The 17,745-nt window shown below is 41.9% G+C and overlaps 1 protein-coding gene and 1 pseudogene across 1 annotated transcript; one reads left to right on the top strand and one right to left on the bottom strand.

Annotated features, from left to right (window-relative positions):
• The first annotated feature begins 1,565 nt into the window (after positions 1-1,565).
• Positions 1,566-2,283, top strand: LOC142942036 (citrate synthase-lysine N-methyltransferase CSKMT, mitochondrial-like; annotated as a pseudogene).
• A 4,771-nt stretch (positions 2,284-7,054) lies between these two features.
• Positions 7,055-17,452, bottom strand: gpr176 (G protein-coupled receptor 176). The gene is made up of 3 exons (XM_076083521.1): positions 17,199-17,452; positions 10,542-10,794; positions 7,055-8,291 (listed from the first exon to the last, which is right to left on the bottom strand). Exons 1-3 carry the CDS (start codon positions 17,425-17,427, stop codon positions 7,055-7,057), a joined length of 1,719 nt encoding a protein of 572 aa, XP_075939636.1. The 5' UTR covers positions 17,428-17,452.
• Between the last annotated feature and the right edge of the window lie 293 nt (positions 17,453-17,745).

Here is a 17,745-nt window from a genome sequence, read left to right as displayed (position 1 = left end):
ATAAAAGCTGGTTTGAGAGAAACTCTGATGAACCGAATTGAACCTGAGAGTTAACATGCTTCTTGATGTCCAAACCCAGTGGTTGTTGCTGCTGACAGAATACATTAGGGCTTTCGCGTAGGCACTAAGCCTCTGATCTCTTATTAATACATCTAGACGTTCACTACCCCATTCGTCAAAAAATCTGTGAAAACACAACGAAAACCATTTCTTTCTCTGAAAAGTCACAGGAGAAAAAAACTAAGTACTGGAGTTTTACCTTTGTGCAGTGGTTGTGTAAGGATGCTGTACTTGTGGTGCATTATACTGCATGTTATCACTGTAAATGTGGCAAATATGTGGAGCATACAAATGGAGCACATACTATAAATGATCACCAATTTCTCAACAGTAAAAAAATATATATATCATGACTATGTCAGTTTAGTAGCCGTTCTGGAGCTTTCAATCATATCACATGATCTTCCTCAGCTCAGATGGAGCTCCAGTTGTCATGGAAATGTAGATCATCGTTGATTATTGGACGAGATGCTGATGAAGATCATATGATTTTACCGACAGCTCCAGCACAGCTGCTGAATGGAGCTTGTTTTTCCATCAAAGACCAAAAGTCATCAGCAAAAAATGAAAACATGCAAAGACATACAATGAAAAGTACGCTTAAAATCGAAATCATTTTTCTATAATTATTAATATTCCTGACTGAATAAGAGGTGATAGCAAAAGAAAGAGGTCGTGAAATTACCAAAACCGTTCTAACTTTTCACACGTTTTGTTTCCAAGTAGGAACCCATCGTTCAGAGTAAGAAGCTGATTGAGAAAATACGTTTAAAGGCCCTTAACGGCAGCAGCGGGAGTGGATCTGAATATAGGAAATGGGGAAACCTTGCTGACAATGAGCCAGACTTTGCCGCTTATAATCAGTTCTGTGTGAAGATTGGAGACACCGGAAGGTGGTAGGATGATAATTGTAAACTGCACTACCCATTTATCTGCTCCAAAGGTATAAGGACGTAGCAAGGCACATTTTAATCTCGTAAAAGATTCCGCAAGTCACCGATATGTTGGCTACAGAAGCTGACCATAAAGTAGCACTTTGTTGTGCAATAACGTCACACTCGGTTGCTAACTTGTTAGCGACACCAAGCTAATGCAGTCTAATATAACACAGCCTGGATACATCAACACACCTATTTAACAGTTTAAAGATGAACTGAGCATTATAAAGTACACAAAGGGAGGATTCAATGCAGGACTGTTGAGTGTATGTTGCTTTTTTATTTTAATGAGCAATGTGAGTCATTTGAGTTTGTCAGCTTGGTAGATTGTCTTCATGCCGAGCTTAGTGGCTTCCAAGGACCCAAGAAAAGGTCTTAAATCATATATTAAAAGAAAAGATATTTGACACATTAAATTGATAGATTTTACATTTATTTTAGCATAAAGTCCCTCCAAATATGACAGAAGGATGGAGGCACTGAGGCAAGTTGTATCTGTGTTTCACTGCTAATGTTCACTCACTAACTCATGTGACATAATCCCATCTGTGTTTCTGCGTAGCTGAACTGATTGAAAACATGGATAAGAAAGCAACCTGGGACCGCTTCTACACTGAGAGCAGCAGCAGCACAAACACCTTCAAACACTTTGAGTGGTTCTTTGGCTCCGATGCTGTCCGGGACTTCATTATGCCCCTATTGCAGACCAAGCCCCACCCAGACGGTTTGCTCCAAGTCCTGGATATGGGCTGTGGCACTTCTGCTTTAGGGCCCTTTATTTACAGACACTCTCCTCTCCCGGTCCGGGTCACTTGTGCAGACATTTCCCCCATAGCTGTGCGACTAATGCAGGAACACGTCCAAACCAAAGCCATTCAACCTCACAATCTTTCCTCTCGGCTTGAGTTGGTAGAGCTGGACTGCACACAGCTCCACAAGCACTACGGTTGTAGCAGTGTGGACCTTATAGTTGATAAGGGCACCACAGACGCCTTGTTGAGGTCTAAGGAAGGGAAATGGAAGGCCAATCAGGTGCTGAAGCAGTGTTTGAAGGTGTTGCGGAGCTCAGGGTCTCTGCTCCAGTTCTCTGATGAAGACCCTCATGCCAGGCTGCTGTAGCTGGAGACCGAGGCACAGGAGCCGGGGGTGATGGCAGCAGATGTTGGGGTGCAGGAGGTTGGGGAGCTAAGGGGAATGACTTACTACTGCTACCAAGTGACTCCTCGCTCTATTGTATAGCAACTTTCTTCATCTGGATGGTGATAATATTAAATGAGTAAACTACTGAACTGATTGTAAAAAGTAATTGATAAGGTACACAGACAGAGTGTGACTTATCCACCAAACTGGACCTCCACAGTCCGACAGCAGAGACAACAAGAGATTTACTACTTGTAAAATAACCTGAAGGTAAAGAATGACCTCTTTATGAAATGATAAAAGTTGACAAATCACTTAAACTGTCTGAGAAGTTTGAGGGAGGTCAGAGACTTTCTAGTGGGTTGGTGGTTTCTCTCCAGCCCCTGCTCACTCCCCAGACCTGCCAGTCCTGGTCACATGACATCCCCTCCCACCTACAAACCTGTTCCCACTTTCCTCATCAGACCTGTAGTTTCTAGAAAACACACCTAAAAGATTTTACTCTACTATATTTTTGGAGTTTTACGATAAGTAATTGTTCTTTGTATATAAGAAACATTTCACCAACAAAGACCACGCTTCTTATGATTGCAAATTAGTTTGAAATAACATGACATACATCACAAAAAACATAATAAATAGGAGAACTGAAGCCACCGGGAGATAATTGACACACTTATACAGTGAGACACAGGTTGTTAAATCAGGAGAAACTTAATTTACAGTGAACAAATACATTTATTAAATTGTGCAAAGTAAAGTTAAAATTTTGGAGAGTCGACACTGGTGGAGTTGTTGAAGGCAGTAGGGGCAGGCTGAAGATCCAGATGACGGCATGTTTGAGTGGGACTGCCCTCAGTGGAAGAAACCTTGAGCACCGGATGCGATGATGAATGGGGAGGAGGGTCACATCGGTTTGTACTGGAATGACAGCTGACTGCACAGAAGAGAACAGGTCTTTAAAGTTTGATGGGAAATATATGATTGGCTGAGGGAGGCCGTGGCGAAATCGCCCACTGTCAGCTGATAGAGTAGGAGCCAGAGAGCGAGAGTCAGAGAGATGAGTGAGTGAATGAGAGCATAACAAGACTGTCCTAATGTAGGAAGTTAAAGTAAATCCCCAAACTTTACATAGTTAATTAATTTACAACTGTATGATTATAAATACTATATTTCAAAATATCCCTCATAAGCAAAGCTCTCTACGTTTTACTGTACTTTACTCTCAGTAAATAATCAATGCTAACAATTTGATATTCAAGGAGGGATTTGGTAATCCTTAAATTATTATGTTGGCACCAAACATACTAAGCTAAATTACGAAAAGTGCTAATGGACAAAATCTATTCTGAATCCAATGTTACAGGTCAGATATGCTACTGGTTTACACGACAGGAGTTTGGTGAGAGCATATTACCCCATCATCCTACATCGGACACCGGAAGTACCCTAACGCATGTTGGCACATGATTTGAAGACTGGGCATCCCCTTTTGATACTACTGAAACAGCAGCCCAACACAGCGACATGTCACCGTGCAGGACTCTCCCCGCTTGTCTCTCTAGGAGAGAGCGTGTCGGCGAGATACGTGACTGCCTCTCCCCGACAGTTCATGCTCACTGTCACGATCAGGACAACCAGGGAAATTACTCTTGCATATGTCACAACTACGTTAGAGGCACGACCAGTGTCCAGATATAACGATGATCCATAGAAACCTGTGAGGAGAGAAAGCACAGAGAGTGAGTGAATGAGAGCATGAAAACACTGTCCTAATGTAGGAGGTTAGAGTAAATCCCAACATTTTACACAGTTAGTTAATTATTTTACAACTGCATGATTATAAATACTATATTTCAAAATATCACTCCTCTACGCAAAGCTCTAAGTTTTACTGTACTTAACTCTCAGTAAATGATCAATGCTAACAATTTGATATTCAAGGAGGGATTTGGTAATCCTAAAATCATCATGGTGGCACCAAACATCCTGAGCCAAATTATGAAAAGTGGTAGCAGTCTATTCTGAATCCAAAGTTACAGGTCAGATATGCTACTGGTTTACACGACAGGAGTTTGGTGCCAGTATCTTACCACAGCAGCCTACATCGGACACACCAGAAGCCTGAAGTGAGGTTGAAAAGCTTGCAAGTTCATCTGCCAATTTGCCAGATGATAGACCTTCACGTCAACAGGGAGCCCTCCAGGAAGCCTGACCAGTCATATAAAATAAAATAAAATACTTTACTAGAAATTTTGAGGAGTGGTTTTGCATGTGGCTTACCTCAGAGCTGTCCAGCTGTCCTCTGTGGAGCACCTGGCTTCATCCACAAGATGATACCTCAACATTCTAATTTATTCCAGAACTCTGCTGTGTTCCAGTTCCATCCAGCATTCTATTCTATTCTGTTCTATTCTCAAAGGCAGATAATGTCTCCTTTTATGAATTCACTATTTGCTAGTCCAGCGTTCATCATGTTTTCCATGGCACAGTTTTCACAAAACTCCACACATTATGACCCATTAGCAGTAATGATACAACACTGTATATTAAAAAAAATAATTTTGTCTATTGCTTTGCAGATATTTTAAATCATACATGCAACAAGTCACAACAAAAGTGTAAGCTGTGGCAAGTAACTCCACAAATGATCCTTTTAACATTGTTAAGCTGTCTATGTTTGCAAATTCATATTCAAATGCTAATATGTTGCATCCCATGTACTGTATTGTAATTGTAGCCACACCCAAATCTCACCTGCACCTGAGTTTGGGAATTAGGCAATTGATGGATTTAAGACCTTAAAACTGTCATCGAACTGAATAATTTGGTGGATAATAGTTAAGACAAATAATAATAAGTCTTTCTATAAATTATTTTTTGTTTGGGTGGCACATTTCACTGCTCTGATTGGAAGAAATTACACAATTTACATTTTACTGCTATGACTTTTTTCGACATGTCGGCTGTATATTTTGGCTGTGCTGTTGTCCCTCCCCAGACAATCTGCACTGCCAATCGAGGTGCACCTGATACTCTACACCAGTGGTCCCCAACCTTTTTTTGCACCACGGACCGGTTTCATGTAAGACAATATTTTCACGGACCGGCCTGCAAGGTGTGGCGGAAAAACACGACGAAATAAAATGATACGACCAGCATGAAAACAAATATAAAATGCATAAATAAATACAACTTACAATAACGCTGAATCAGTGGCAGCCCTGAGCTTGTTTCTCTGCAACGACACAGTCCCATCTGGGGGTAATGGGAGACAATGAATCTCCCATTCAACATAGACCATTTTGTTACAATTTTGTTGGGGCGGTGGGGCATGAACATTTTTCTTCCTCCAAAGTGGGGCGCGACAGAAAAAGTCTGAGAACCACTGATATACAGTATATATATATACACACACATTACTGCACTGTATCTATGTTGTCAAGGTCTTAATGGTTCTAGGAGTTAAAGATTGTTTTAATAAGCCTTGAATCAAATCAATAATATAATAAATATGAGCCAAGGCCAGAGTATTCTTAAACACACCAGATACAAATCAATGATCTTCCTGCTTTTCGTGTCACCCTTTGAACCAGCAGCATTCTGGGCTCAGTGCTGTATATCTACCGCAGCAGCTACTGTAGTCTTCAATAGCATCCTAACACAGTCATCACCGAAGCAGACGTATAACAATAAACATGTTACTCATCTCTTTCCTGTGGCAGCAATGGATACTCTTTCCAGTCAGGCATGACTGCACAATTGTGCCTGATAACAGCATGGGTAGGATGCAGTATAGATTCAGGTCCTTTGTGGACATAGCAGGGGATTGTGGGTAGCCCCGAAGGGAGTTACGCCTTGACAAATATTTGAAGTGTCGCCCAGCTCTGTTTACCTCATCCAAAGCTTCAGGTTGAGGCTGCCGCTGTTGAATTATGGATCACAAAGGAGGCAGAGCAGACAGTACCATGTGTCAGAGAAATTGAAAATTGAAAACCATTTCACAGACTATTTGGTGATATAAAAATGTGCGCTTGTAGATCTTATTTGCTTTATTTTACAGTCATTTGATTGAGCAATTGATTTTCAGGAAACCTGGGAGGAATCAATAATATTGATTGAAGGGGACTAAAAGATGCCCGACCTGGATTTTCTTTTCTTATCAAAGCACATTTGTAATATTCTTCCATTTTTCTGTATATTTGATGCACTTTGTGTTCCAGAAAACATGTCTGAACACCAATTAAACTCTGAAAGTAACACATTCTTTTCACATGTATTTGCACACATCTGCATTTTTCGTCTTTATCAAATCCACATACATTTAAAGTACAAATGACAACAACATCTACCACATTAGAAGAAATCTGAATATTATCCAAAAGTGAGACAAAGGGTTAAGTGAAAGGACTGACACTTAGACGTGTTCATTTACCGAGTGCAACAGAGTACAAAATGTTTTGTTTTGGAGATTCAATATCCTCGCTTGATTTTTTTTTACTATATGGAAATAGATTATTTTGTATCAGTGCATCTCTCAGGATAATTGGATTTGTACAGTGTTCATTAAACTACTGATGCCAGCTCTCATCAAAACAAGAAGATTCAAAAAAGGTATCTGCCTTCTCAATAACAATAATCATGCGGCCGTTGTAGGAGTCCTTAATCATGAGCAGACACATTTCTCACAGCATTGTAAATATTTTCAATATGAAATTGATTCTTGCCAATAAGAAAACTGCAGTGCTTCAGGCGTCTCGCTTTTGTGCAGTTAAGTGAAAAAACCTGGACCTCTAAAGGGGGTCAAATTAACCGAGCAACTTGACACATCAATATCCTGTAAAGGCCTGGCCAACCCAAGAGGCCTTCCCTGTAATGAGCTGTGTACAGTGTTGCAGGTCAGAGGCCAGAATAGTTCACGGGTCGACAGTGGAGATGGTGCTGACCTTGTTGTTCCTGCTGATTCTCCGTTCAGGCCGCGGCCTGGGCAGTTTGGTCTGGATCAGCTCCTCGGGTGTGTTACCCAGCGGAGGCAGCAGCCTCTTCTTGCTGTTCCTGGTCTCTGGTAACCACTGAGGTGGCAGCTCGAAGGGTCCAAAACCAAACTGTGTGGAGTCCTCAGCTTCTGTGGGTGTAGCTGGTGCCACCTGAGATGAAGAGGCGTAAGCGCACGTGTGGACCGGAGAGGCCCGGGGTGCTATGATTGCAGGAGGGCCGTCCTTGGTGATGACCAGCCCTCCCCCTGTCCCCTGCAGAGGATCCTTTTTGGTGATCACCTCCCCTCTGAAGCTTCCTAGTCTCGACCCACCCTTGAGGTCCTCTTTAGGCCCCGAGCAGCCTTCTGATCCTTGACAAGGGATCTCTTTCTCCGCGTCATCTTCTTCCCCTTCTTCCTCAGAGGGCCTGAAGATCTGCTGCTGGCCAATGTTAAACATCTCCAGTAGCTGGCTCCCAGAGCGGCCGGCTGTCTCCAGTCCCACCGGCTCCCCGATCACACCCTCTGCTCCTAAAGAGGCCAGGCCCCCGGTGCTGACCACGTTTCGGCGGCTGTAACGTCTGTGAATCCTGGCCAGCAGGTCCAGCCAGCTATGACGCGCTGAGCGGTTGACAGTCAGAAACAAAAGTGGGTTGGTGAGCAGGGACACCTTGGGTAGCCAGAGGGCCGTCAGGTACAGCGAAATGGGTAGCTCTGTAGTGTCTGCCAAAATGGTGCGATAAACCACCAATGCCCCATAGGGGGCGCTGCAGGCTGAGAAGGCCAGCACCACAGCCAGCAGAGTGGCGTGTAGCTCAGCTTCTCTCTGGGACACATATGGGATGGAGATGCTGGTCTGGGGAGTCCGCAGCGCGGCAATTATCACCTTCTTCTTCTGGCTCGAACTGAGCGCTCTGCGGATCAGCAGCATGAAGAGGAAGACCAGAGCGAGGGGGAGGATCACCGTGGTGACACTGTAGATCAACACGTACACCTTGTGGCCCAGGGAGCGGGCGTGGTCGTCGGAGCAGGACGAGGTGACGTACACATCTGTTACATTGGTCACGGCGAACACGGGAAGGCTCGCCACCGTCGCGTGGATCCAAATATAGATGACCAGATCTCGGGATCTTGCATCTGAGATCTTCCTCTCCAACGGGTACAGCACAGAGTAGTACCTGGAGACACAAAGACAAAAAGAGACTTGTGGGTCTTTTTCACAGAGGAAATTTTGACAGGTCACAGCTGGAAAATCCCAGGTGTTAACTTAAATAATGAGGGCTGAATTCTAATTAGCTGCCACCGTCATGGCTTATTGAGACACTTTACAACTCAGCCATCAATTATTATTGTTAGTAACACCTGTGCTTTTCTCTGGATGACAAGTCAAAACGTCTGATGTGAAAAGCGTTTATTGTTTGACTGTAGTGTCGCCTGCACGCAGTGGTGCTGATTCAGCTTATGAAGATCTCTCATTAGATGATTTACGCGGAAATACAAATGGAAATGCAGAATCTGTATCCTGCTCTGAAAATGCATTTCCACTATTTTTAAACTGAAAAACTGAACCTCTCACCACAGTAGAGCTTCAAGTGGTTTTGCTGGAAAGAGAGTACAATATAAAATGCATGCACCTGTTATATAAGCTGAGATACTGGTAAAAAAAAAAAAGGAAAGAGGCCCAGTTGTTTTTGTCAAATCTGTAGACACCAAATGTATCCTTGTGCCTCTTAACATATGTATGGTGGTGTTTTTTTACTGTATATTATAAATATTTATTATAGATTTACTGTATTACAGAGGCGTATTAATATGATTTGCCCCTGTATATTTCGATAAAGAATGAAAATATTAAATGAAAGACAAATCTGCCATTTTTCAAGCTATCAAATGCTGGCGAACAATCCCCCCAACAAATGTAATCAATAAAAAAATATCTTTGAATGGAAACATAAAAATCTGTAAGCTGGTCATCAAATGGGGAGATATATTAACTATGTTTTATGTGTGGTATATTAACTAGTGTAGAGGTTGAAATCATGTGTTGTTGTTTTTCATAGCACACCTACAAACTAGATCTTTTGTCCGTCTTATACATAATAGTATATGCAGATTGTCTATCATCCTGTTGTTGTTCCGTAGTAATAAATTAAACAAATCACGGGAAGGACTTGCTTATTTGTCTAGAGTGTCTCTTCATCATTACACGCTAGTGTATGTGTGTGTGTGTGTTAACCAGCCGATAACTGCTGCAGTCTCAGCCCGTCTGTACATACACAGCCTCGAATGCCCTCCTTGAAAATTAATAATTCATCGGTTTGACTGCATTAGTTGCTATGGAGGCAAAATCATCTTTGTAGCAGTGAAACTAAGGCTGAGGCGAAGCTGCAACAATACACAATCTGACTACACTCACCATAAAAAATAAATGATACTCAAACTTACATGTGTTATACTGTAGTCGGTGGTGTGATGAAGTTTTTCATTGATTTTAAATTATGGAGAATGAGGCTGATCAGTGCAGTAGCCGTTATATACTGAAGTCGTCCAATAGTTTGAGGAAACTGCAGTATTTGAATACACGCTGGTGTTATGTTATCTGTTAGTATACATATCTGTTTGTGAGTACTAACAGTTATAAGACAGTCGATGGTACAAACACATTTTTTAAAATGTCTAAACTGTCTGAACTTATCGTCCCATTAGTGACCGAGCTAGCTTGTTCAGTGACCGCTACAGAGGAGAGCATGCTGCTTTCTGTGGTGCTAGAGTTTTCCCAGCTGACTAGCGTGTTAGCATATAGCTACAGTAGTTAGCCAGCAAGGTAATATCTCTGTGAATTTGGTGTTTGGTGGTTTGAATTGTGTTTTTGAGACAGATTCTTTATTTTTCTGTAACCTAATATTCAAAAGTTTTAGACAATAAACAGATACATTTAATGAGATTAGGGTTTAGTATTGTCAATTTAATTAGCTTTCCTGATCAGTAAAGGCATGATCAGCATTGGCATCAGCATGTGTGTGTGTGTGTGTGTGTGTGTGTGTGTATGTGTGTGTAGCAGTCATCTCAGGCTGCTTTTGGCTGCAGCTTTTCGCGCTGCAGGGATGCCTGGGACACGGCCGCTCAGCGTGGCGTTCACATGCTCCATCGACCCCACGCCTCTCGTCAACACAACAGGGTGTAGATGGAAATTGAAAAGGCTTTCTCCCCTACAACAAAAACAATCTTCCAGAGTTTAGCCCCAGTTTGATGTTGCTCCATTTGTGCAGCGTGGATGTCTGTACTTCCAAGTTAGGAAGAGAATGTCTCGGCCAAGCAATGCATTGATAAACTGATCGGAGAATCGATTTCTTCTTTAAAAAAAACAACACAATAATCTACGACTGTATCATCTCCGTCTACTTTAACTATGTGTATGATTCACTGACCTGTCGAGTGCGATGGCACTGAAGCTGAGCACAGTGACCGAGCAGAAGAGCTTATGGAGGAACTTGATGGCCTTGCAGAGCAGCAGAGTGTGAAGCCACCAGCAGCAGCGAGGGCTGGCTCCGAGCGCCACGTCGAAGGGAACGCACGCCAGGCCGGCGCAGATACCCGAGTACGCCAGGTTCTTGATGAATCGGTTGGTCACGGATTTAAAGACGTTTGTGCAGCAGGTGCACCACAACACCGAGGCATTTCCTGGAGGGGAGGAGGGAACAATTATTTGGAATAATCAGTTTGTCTTCTGATTTCAAAACCTTTGTGTTGTCATTTGTTGTTGTTGTTTGTCTAGTTTTAGGTTTCCTTTTTACTACTAAAAGGTTTACAAAAAAACAACTAAAGATCTTATATTTATTGGGCAGAGTAATCTGGTATGACGGCATGCAACCAATGAGATTATCAGTTCAGACAGGCTTATTTTGAGGCTTTTTAATGATAAAGGAATGCTGACTTAGTTGTTCATTTATATCATTTATTGGTATTATTTAAACATTTCTTTAGCTTTTCACTGTGTAAAAGTACCAAAATCTATATTGGTGCTATTATTGGCACCTTAATTATATTGTCATCACCTGTCCAACTGAATGTAAGTAAAGAAAGGAAACCCTTCCAAATTGGAGGAAATCGCTCCGGACTGTGGTGTGAATGCATCTTTTAACAACTAAAACAGTTATAAAGGTTTGAGGTTGCTGTATCCTCTTGTCATGCTTGTTAAGGTTTAGGTTTCTCTGAGCGCTCATTTTCCTCCCACAGTTCAGAGAGGAAGTAGTTGGGTCGCCTGGAGACTCTAAATTGCCCATTGGTATGAAAGACGGGTGTGTGTCCGTCTAATCTATGTGAGTTAGTATAGATGGATTGATGATTTATCTACCAAGTCTTCCTCACATCCATCCAGCACAGAGACTGTGATAGAATAAATTAAGGAGTGAAAGGATTGGATAAAGGAGGAGTGAGACGTAAAGCTTTAACAATATAATATATTATACGCATTGATTCAAAGCTCCTCATCTTACACTATGCAACATCATTTAATTTACCTATGAACTGGTGCATCTTTAAAGGCCTAAACAATAAAAAACGTTGCGCCATACAGCAAAGCAAGGCAACGACAATACATGTTCAGGGTGGTTTAACAATTACCAATACAAAAAAATGTAAAAGTATTAATTGCAAGTAAGAACAAAAATGTTTCTCTGCTCATTGCAAGAGGACCTTGTTTATATTGAACTGTGCTGACCCGCATCTTATTGCAGAAGGAAACACAACACGTTTTGGACCTGCGGACATATAAATGTCCAGATCACAGTCAGTTTGAACAGATGTGGTCTTTTAAAATAGTGTTTTTTGGTAAAAAAAAAAAAGAAGTAAAACATAAGGTGCAGCGTGTACTCCTGCAACTTGATTAAAATCGAATTCTGGAACTAATAATTCATATTACTGATTCAGGGTGGTCTTTCAGGTATCTGTTTAGAAGACAAATCAAGACTATTTTGTCTTAAATTGTGGTTTTGCGTAGACTGATTCGTAACAATTTCAAGAACAACTGTGAGAAATGTTTGATTATCTGCTGTATTTGTGCACACAAGCACTCAACACTATGAACTACTGCAGATAAAATACAATGTTGCAGCTCTTTGCAGGGTGAAGAAATGAATTAGACTGAGTGAGACAGCACACGATCAGGTGCAAGCGGGGAAACGGTGGCTTTTCCATGTTCAGGACCCTCCATAATTTGGAGCAATGAGACCGTAATGATTTGTTAATAAGGTTTTAAAAAGGTGAACTTTATACTCCCTGCGGCACACTGACTGATGTCAGGTCACACAGGGATACGTGTGATACCAGCCTCCTCCAAATTTAATTACCCACAGAGTGTTAGCTGTGCACTCATTGTGGGAGACGGAGCAAGATGTTCTCTGGTGAGGCAAACTATACGTTATTACTTCAAAGGTTAATTGTTTCTGATGTCTGTAAATGTTCAGGACACAGGTGGAAATACAAGCACTCACCATCAATTGCAAGAAAAAAAATGGTGGTCGCTACAGCTTACTGGGATATAAAAGCTATAAGAGCGAGGTTAGATGTAAAAAGCCATTATGGTGGGTGAGATTGTTGAATTTGGCCTGAGAGGTTTTAGATGGAGCTGGAAGAAGCTGTTTTTGAGGGAACACAGTGTGCTTGACTGCTTGTGTCCAACTGCGTGTGATTTCACAGCAGCACACAGGAGTAGTATTTCGGGGAATCCCTAATGTAGTGGTAATTAATGCTCAGCCTTCGCTCAGCTTCTGCATTCTGTGAGGCCCACTCAAATGGGATCATGAAATTAACACAAATACACGTCTTTTCAGGAGAGAAATATGGACAACGCAACACACCTCCAAAGTAAATGACAAAACAACCCATTTGTCTGTTTCCTGATGTGCACCCCCATTGTCAACAGTGTTTGCCGGTGCTGTTTTTAAAAACCAGTACAAATGACTGTTTTATAAGAACTTGGGTAGGGAAGGACCATGGTAATGGTTAAAGGAAGCCAATGTTGACAGCAGTCTTCTGTGTCAAACATGTTTTGCATCCATCAGACCTCCGTTTTGTGGCGTCACGCCCCGTCTGTCTCTGCTTCTCAGCGCCAAAAGTCATAATGTGCATCGTCAGAAGAGGAAAATGTGGTCCCAATGACAATGCTAGCATGCCGATGCTAGGCAAGCACAGAGTTCACCATCTTAGTTTAGTATGCCCATTTTTGCTACTTGGCACGAAACACAAAGTACAGCTCTGGTTGATGGGAATGTCATTCATTTTGCAGGTCATAAACCAAAGTATTGGACAAAATGAAACTTTTACCTGAAGATGGCGCTGGATTTAATGTCAAGGGATCCCCAAAGTTATTACAATTCATCCTGTGAGGGACATGAATGTGTGTACTGAATTCCATGTCGATCCATCAAACGGTTGTTGAGATATTTCATTGGATAAGTGAAGAGAAGTGATACCTTTCAGTATTAATATTAGTGCAAAGAGAGAGGCTCTTGACAGTTGCTGAGTCTAAGTGAGAGTCTTACTTTGGTACAGGTGCAATAGTGTGATGTCACACCCTCCCAGTGGTTGCAATGCAAGTGGGCATACTGTAGGTGGGATTACAGTTCCAACACAGTGTTTCATTTTACACACACATGCTCTGTTACGCACATTTTAAATCATTTACCACCGAAACAAACAAACAGCACTAAAGAGTGCTTTTTTTAAATTGGTGTCGTGGTTTTTAAGTCCTGGGTTGCAAAGTGCTTCACATAACTGTAACTAACTAATAACATGTGTCTTTGTAAGTGCCTTCATGCACAACATTGGGACATTTACTCTTGTATAATCAGACCTTGCGCCGTCTGTAACATCACTTTGTCCCTTTGTGCCTGAAATACTCACTTGGCACTTGAGAAACACCTTGGCAACCATATTCAATGCAGCCATTGGGGAGAAAGAGCAAGCACTAAACATGATTGCTTTTTTTCCACTTAACAAATGGCAGTCCAATAGGCAGCGACGTGAAACACTCAAAATACTTAAAACTCGTTTTGTTTGTCTGCTTCAAACACATGAGAGCAAGTTGTGTCATCTCTGCTTTGGTGGGAACAAGCTGCTGTTATCGACTCATCCAGGTATCAAACATAGTAGCAGTAGCCATTAAAATTCAAAGTGTGAAACATCATTAACACCATTAACACCTTATTCTATCCCTGTGGTGTTATAGTTACTTTAGTTTTAATGAGAGACTTATTTATGAATGGTATTCCAACAGAAGAAATAGAGAGCCAGATATCCACGTACTGTCATTCCTCACAGACGTGATTATATTCGGTTAAATTAGATGGTGTGTTCGCACACCGTGGCACATTATTCAGATTTACAGTCAAACTCTGATCTATGCTTTGTTGGGAAAAATCACAATTGCCTGATAGTTTACAGACTACTTCAATATTTTGGGAAATAGTCTGTGCGTTAAATAAAGTGGACGCTGTTAGCCTAGCTTAGCATAAAGACTGGAGGAAGGTGGAAACAGCTAGCCTCGCTCTAGTAAATTAGTCCAAAGTTAATCAGTGCGTTTTAGGGGAATGATAATGATGTTATACTAATAATAACATGAGATTAACACCAACACAAAGTGCAATTCTCCCCATTAGGAAAACAAAATTGCCTACATGATGACACCAACATATCTTGCGCACCTCTGATAGTAAGTGCTGTCTGATGATGTATCCTGGCTTTTAAAATACAACAGAAACCCTTTTTGACGTCTTGAAAAGTGGCATGAAAACCAAAAACTCAAAGACAGCCCTCTGGACCACCATCAGTTGTATTATTCATTGCTGCTCATGAAATTGCTTTGATTTCTTTTTACTTGGAATGAAATGACTCTCCAAACAGTGGCAGTTTGAATGGTGACTGTTCCTAAAATTGATTCAGGTATTTGATGCATTTCATCTTTCATGTTAGTTTGGGTTCTACACGTAATGGTCATACACTCTGTGTCACGGAAAAGGTAACGCTCACCTTTTTCAGTTCACTCGCCTGAGATTATTATGTCATTAGCAAAAGCCAACACGTATTTATATCATCTGCATTATTTCTGTTTATATATTTAAAAATATTTGCAGAACTTATCAGTCTGTAATTGCTGTGAGCTACAGTTTTCTTTTCTTGGGGCGCCAAAGTCAAACATTATTTAATTCTTCAAACAGTGGCTTTGACAATCTGCTAGAAAACACTGACTTCACTGCGTCACTCTTGAATCCTTTGCTAAAATGTTCAAGGGTCATGCCCGTGTTTATTACATGCTTTATTTACATCCTGCAGCGGTGCGTTCAAGTACTGTGGGAACCTCTGCCTTTAAGACAGCAGCCTCTTTAAAGAGTATACTGGATTTCCTTCTTATTTTACATTTTGCACATCTGAATGATGTTGTTTGAAAAGGAAAATACATATATATCCTTTGTTTTTCAAGCCATATACACAACATACGGAGGAAAAAGTAGACATTTTGAGCAATGCTGCCAAAAGGCCTTTCCTGACCCTGCCACATTGCACTGCACAGCAGGAGGTGGTACTGAGTCAGTCTTTTTTTCTTTTTTTTGTGCCTTTTTTGGAGTCCACTTCATCCCTTTCATCGCAGTGAGCTATTTGTGCAACCTGTGATTGAGTCCATACTTTTCCAAACAGCACTAGCAATCATGGCTGAGTGTGTTTTCAGCAGCGAGACGACAGGATGTTATAGCCACATTTGTGACAAATAACACATTCATGTGCGGCGCTCATTTTAAGCAGGAGGATTATGTTTTCTGGCTGCCGATGAGATGGAGGGGATGTCAAACTGTGAGACTGATGTCTTGGTGCGGCTCATCAATTCACACGGTTCCTTCCTCTCTTCCATCATCAGCAGCCGGTGCTTCTACTGGCAGAAGCAGGAATATTTGTAACGGAGCCAGTACAGATTTGGCTTGAAAGAGGCTCAAAATACGGTAAGTTTCGCCAATTTCATGGTGAACTAGGTAGCTAACACCTGTCAAGTTTACCACCGCAGCTTGTGCCAACGTGCACCGAATACGCTTTTGTTTAAGTCCATGTTTGATTCTTGAATCTGTTAATTAACATATTTATGTAACACTTCTGCTCAATATCCAATATTCAAGTTAGCAGCAAACTAATACATGCATGAAAAAACAGACACATAGTCAGACAACTCAAGATGAGGAGTCCTGGGACGTCATACGCTATTTTACTTTTGAGTGCATACAACAATGCTATAGGAACAAGGCTGCTGACACAAATGTTCTAAAATGACCAAAGGCCTGTTGTGTGTCTTGACTTCCCTTTAATTTCAAAACAACAACACACATTCTAATGAAAATGTGGAGGACGCGCACAACGAGTCTGACCTGGTATATAGCTTGAACATGTAACTATTATCATGTTCCCACCTATCGAGTAAAAATGAGCTCACCATGCCAGGAAAATGAATTGCATCCCACACTGATGTGCAGTAAAGTCTCAATAATTTAGGGATGACTGACAATGACATGAGTTTTGAGAGAGGGCATCCCGGCTTTTTCCGGGTTTAATTGAGAAATGCCAACAAATTTGATGGGTAAGTACTTTTTTTTATTTTATCACTGGCAACATCTTCTTTAGAACTGACAGTTTTTTTTCTCGTGTTGTTTGTCGTGGTTTTCAGTCGTTTAAGCCACAGTATGTGTTTTAGGTTCAAGACCTAAATGCATTGCGCTAAGAAGAAGCTGACTAAAATGTACAATCCAATTCAGCTTTTATGACATTGACCATATTTTCACATGCTGGTACAGAAGACACCATACCATTGCTTCATATTAAAGTCTTTCAGGTAGTGATTGGGCAACTTTTTTTCTGGTGTTGCAAATTTCCTGAGATATTTAAATTAGTAGAAAGGGTGTCCCCACGAGGATCGCTTGACTCATACATAGTGGATGCTTTAATAAAACGAGAGTAAGGTTTTCCCTGTCTGCAGGATTCTAGGTGGGTTTTAGGGCCTTTCTGTCGAGCGTGCACAATACGCGTATTTGTTCGACGCGACTTACCGAGCAGCGAACCTATGAGGATGAAAACCTGGATGGTGGTGGTGAAGTCCCGGTAGGCTTGCTCTCGGACGAGGCGCTGCTGCTCGCCCAGCCCGGTCCCCTCGCGTGGCGGGCTGCTGTCCCACCACGTCGGCGGGCTCGAAGCGTTCAGGAGATCCAGCCAGAGGCGGGCTGCTGTGAAATTGGCTGCACCATCTCCGACCGTCGCAGCCCGGCTCCCGCTATCCATGTCGGTTCACCCCGCGATCCGGACGTTTTATTTGTGTTGTTTTTAAGAAGGCTGGCGGGATGTCAGCGGCCAGCATTGGTGTGGCATTTCTGTGAGGGTGATGGAGATGCCTTGCCCCCCCAAAAAAATATTAGGGGAGAGAGGGGGGGGGGGGGGGGGTCTACAAAACACAGCGTGCAAGCAGAGATGTCAGTGAAGATGTGAGACAGACACAGGCAGGCAATGCGTGCAGCTGCCAACAATGAAATGATCTTCTGTCACTACATATGTCTGACAAATCAGGAAAAAACATGGTGTAATGATCATGGATCAAAGCGC

This window comes from Anarhichas minor, unplaced genomic scaffold (assembly GCF_050575085.1).
Source record: "Anarhichas minor isolate MPS153535 unplaced genomic scaffold, ASM5057508v1 ptg000136l, whole genome shotgun sequence".
Taxonomy (NCBI): Eukaryota; Metazoa; Chordata; class Actinopteri; order Perciformes; family Anarhichadidae; genus Anarhichas; species Anarhichas minor.
The sequence above is the reverse complement of the archived record's forward strand: the minus strand, read 5'-3'. Positions and strand labels throughout refer to the sequence as shown.

What these genes read in the sequence shown, in the direction of transcription:
- gpr176 (XM_076083521.1), bottom strand. Translation starts at nt 17,427, where the DNA reads ATGGATAGCGGGAGCCGGGCTGCGACGGTCGGAGATGGTGCAGCCAAT. An exon ending in CCTCATAGGTTCGCTGCTCG is followed by an intron (nt 10,795 to 17,198) that starts GTAAGTCGCGTC and finishes CCTCCCCTCCAG; the next exon opens with GAAATGCCTCGGTGTTGTGG. An exon ending in AGTGCCATCGCACTCGACAG is followed by an intron (nt 8,292 to 10,541) that starts GTCAGTGAATCA and finishes TTGTGTCTCCAG; the next exon opens with GTACTACTCTGTGCTGTACC.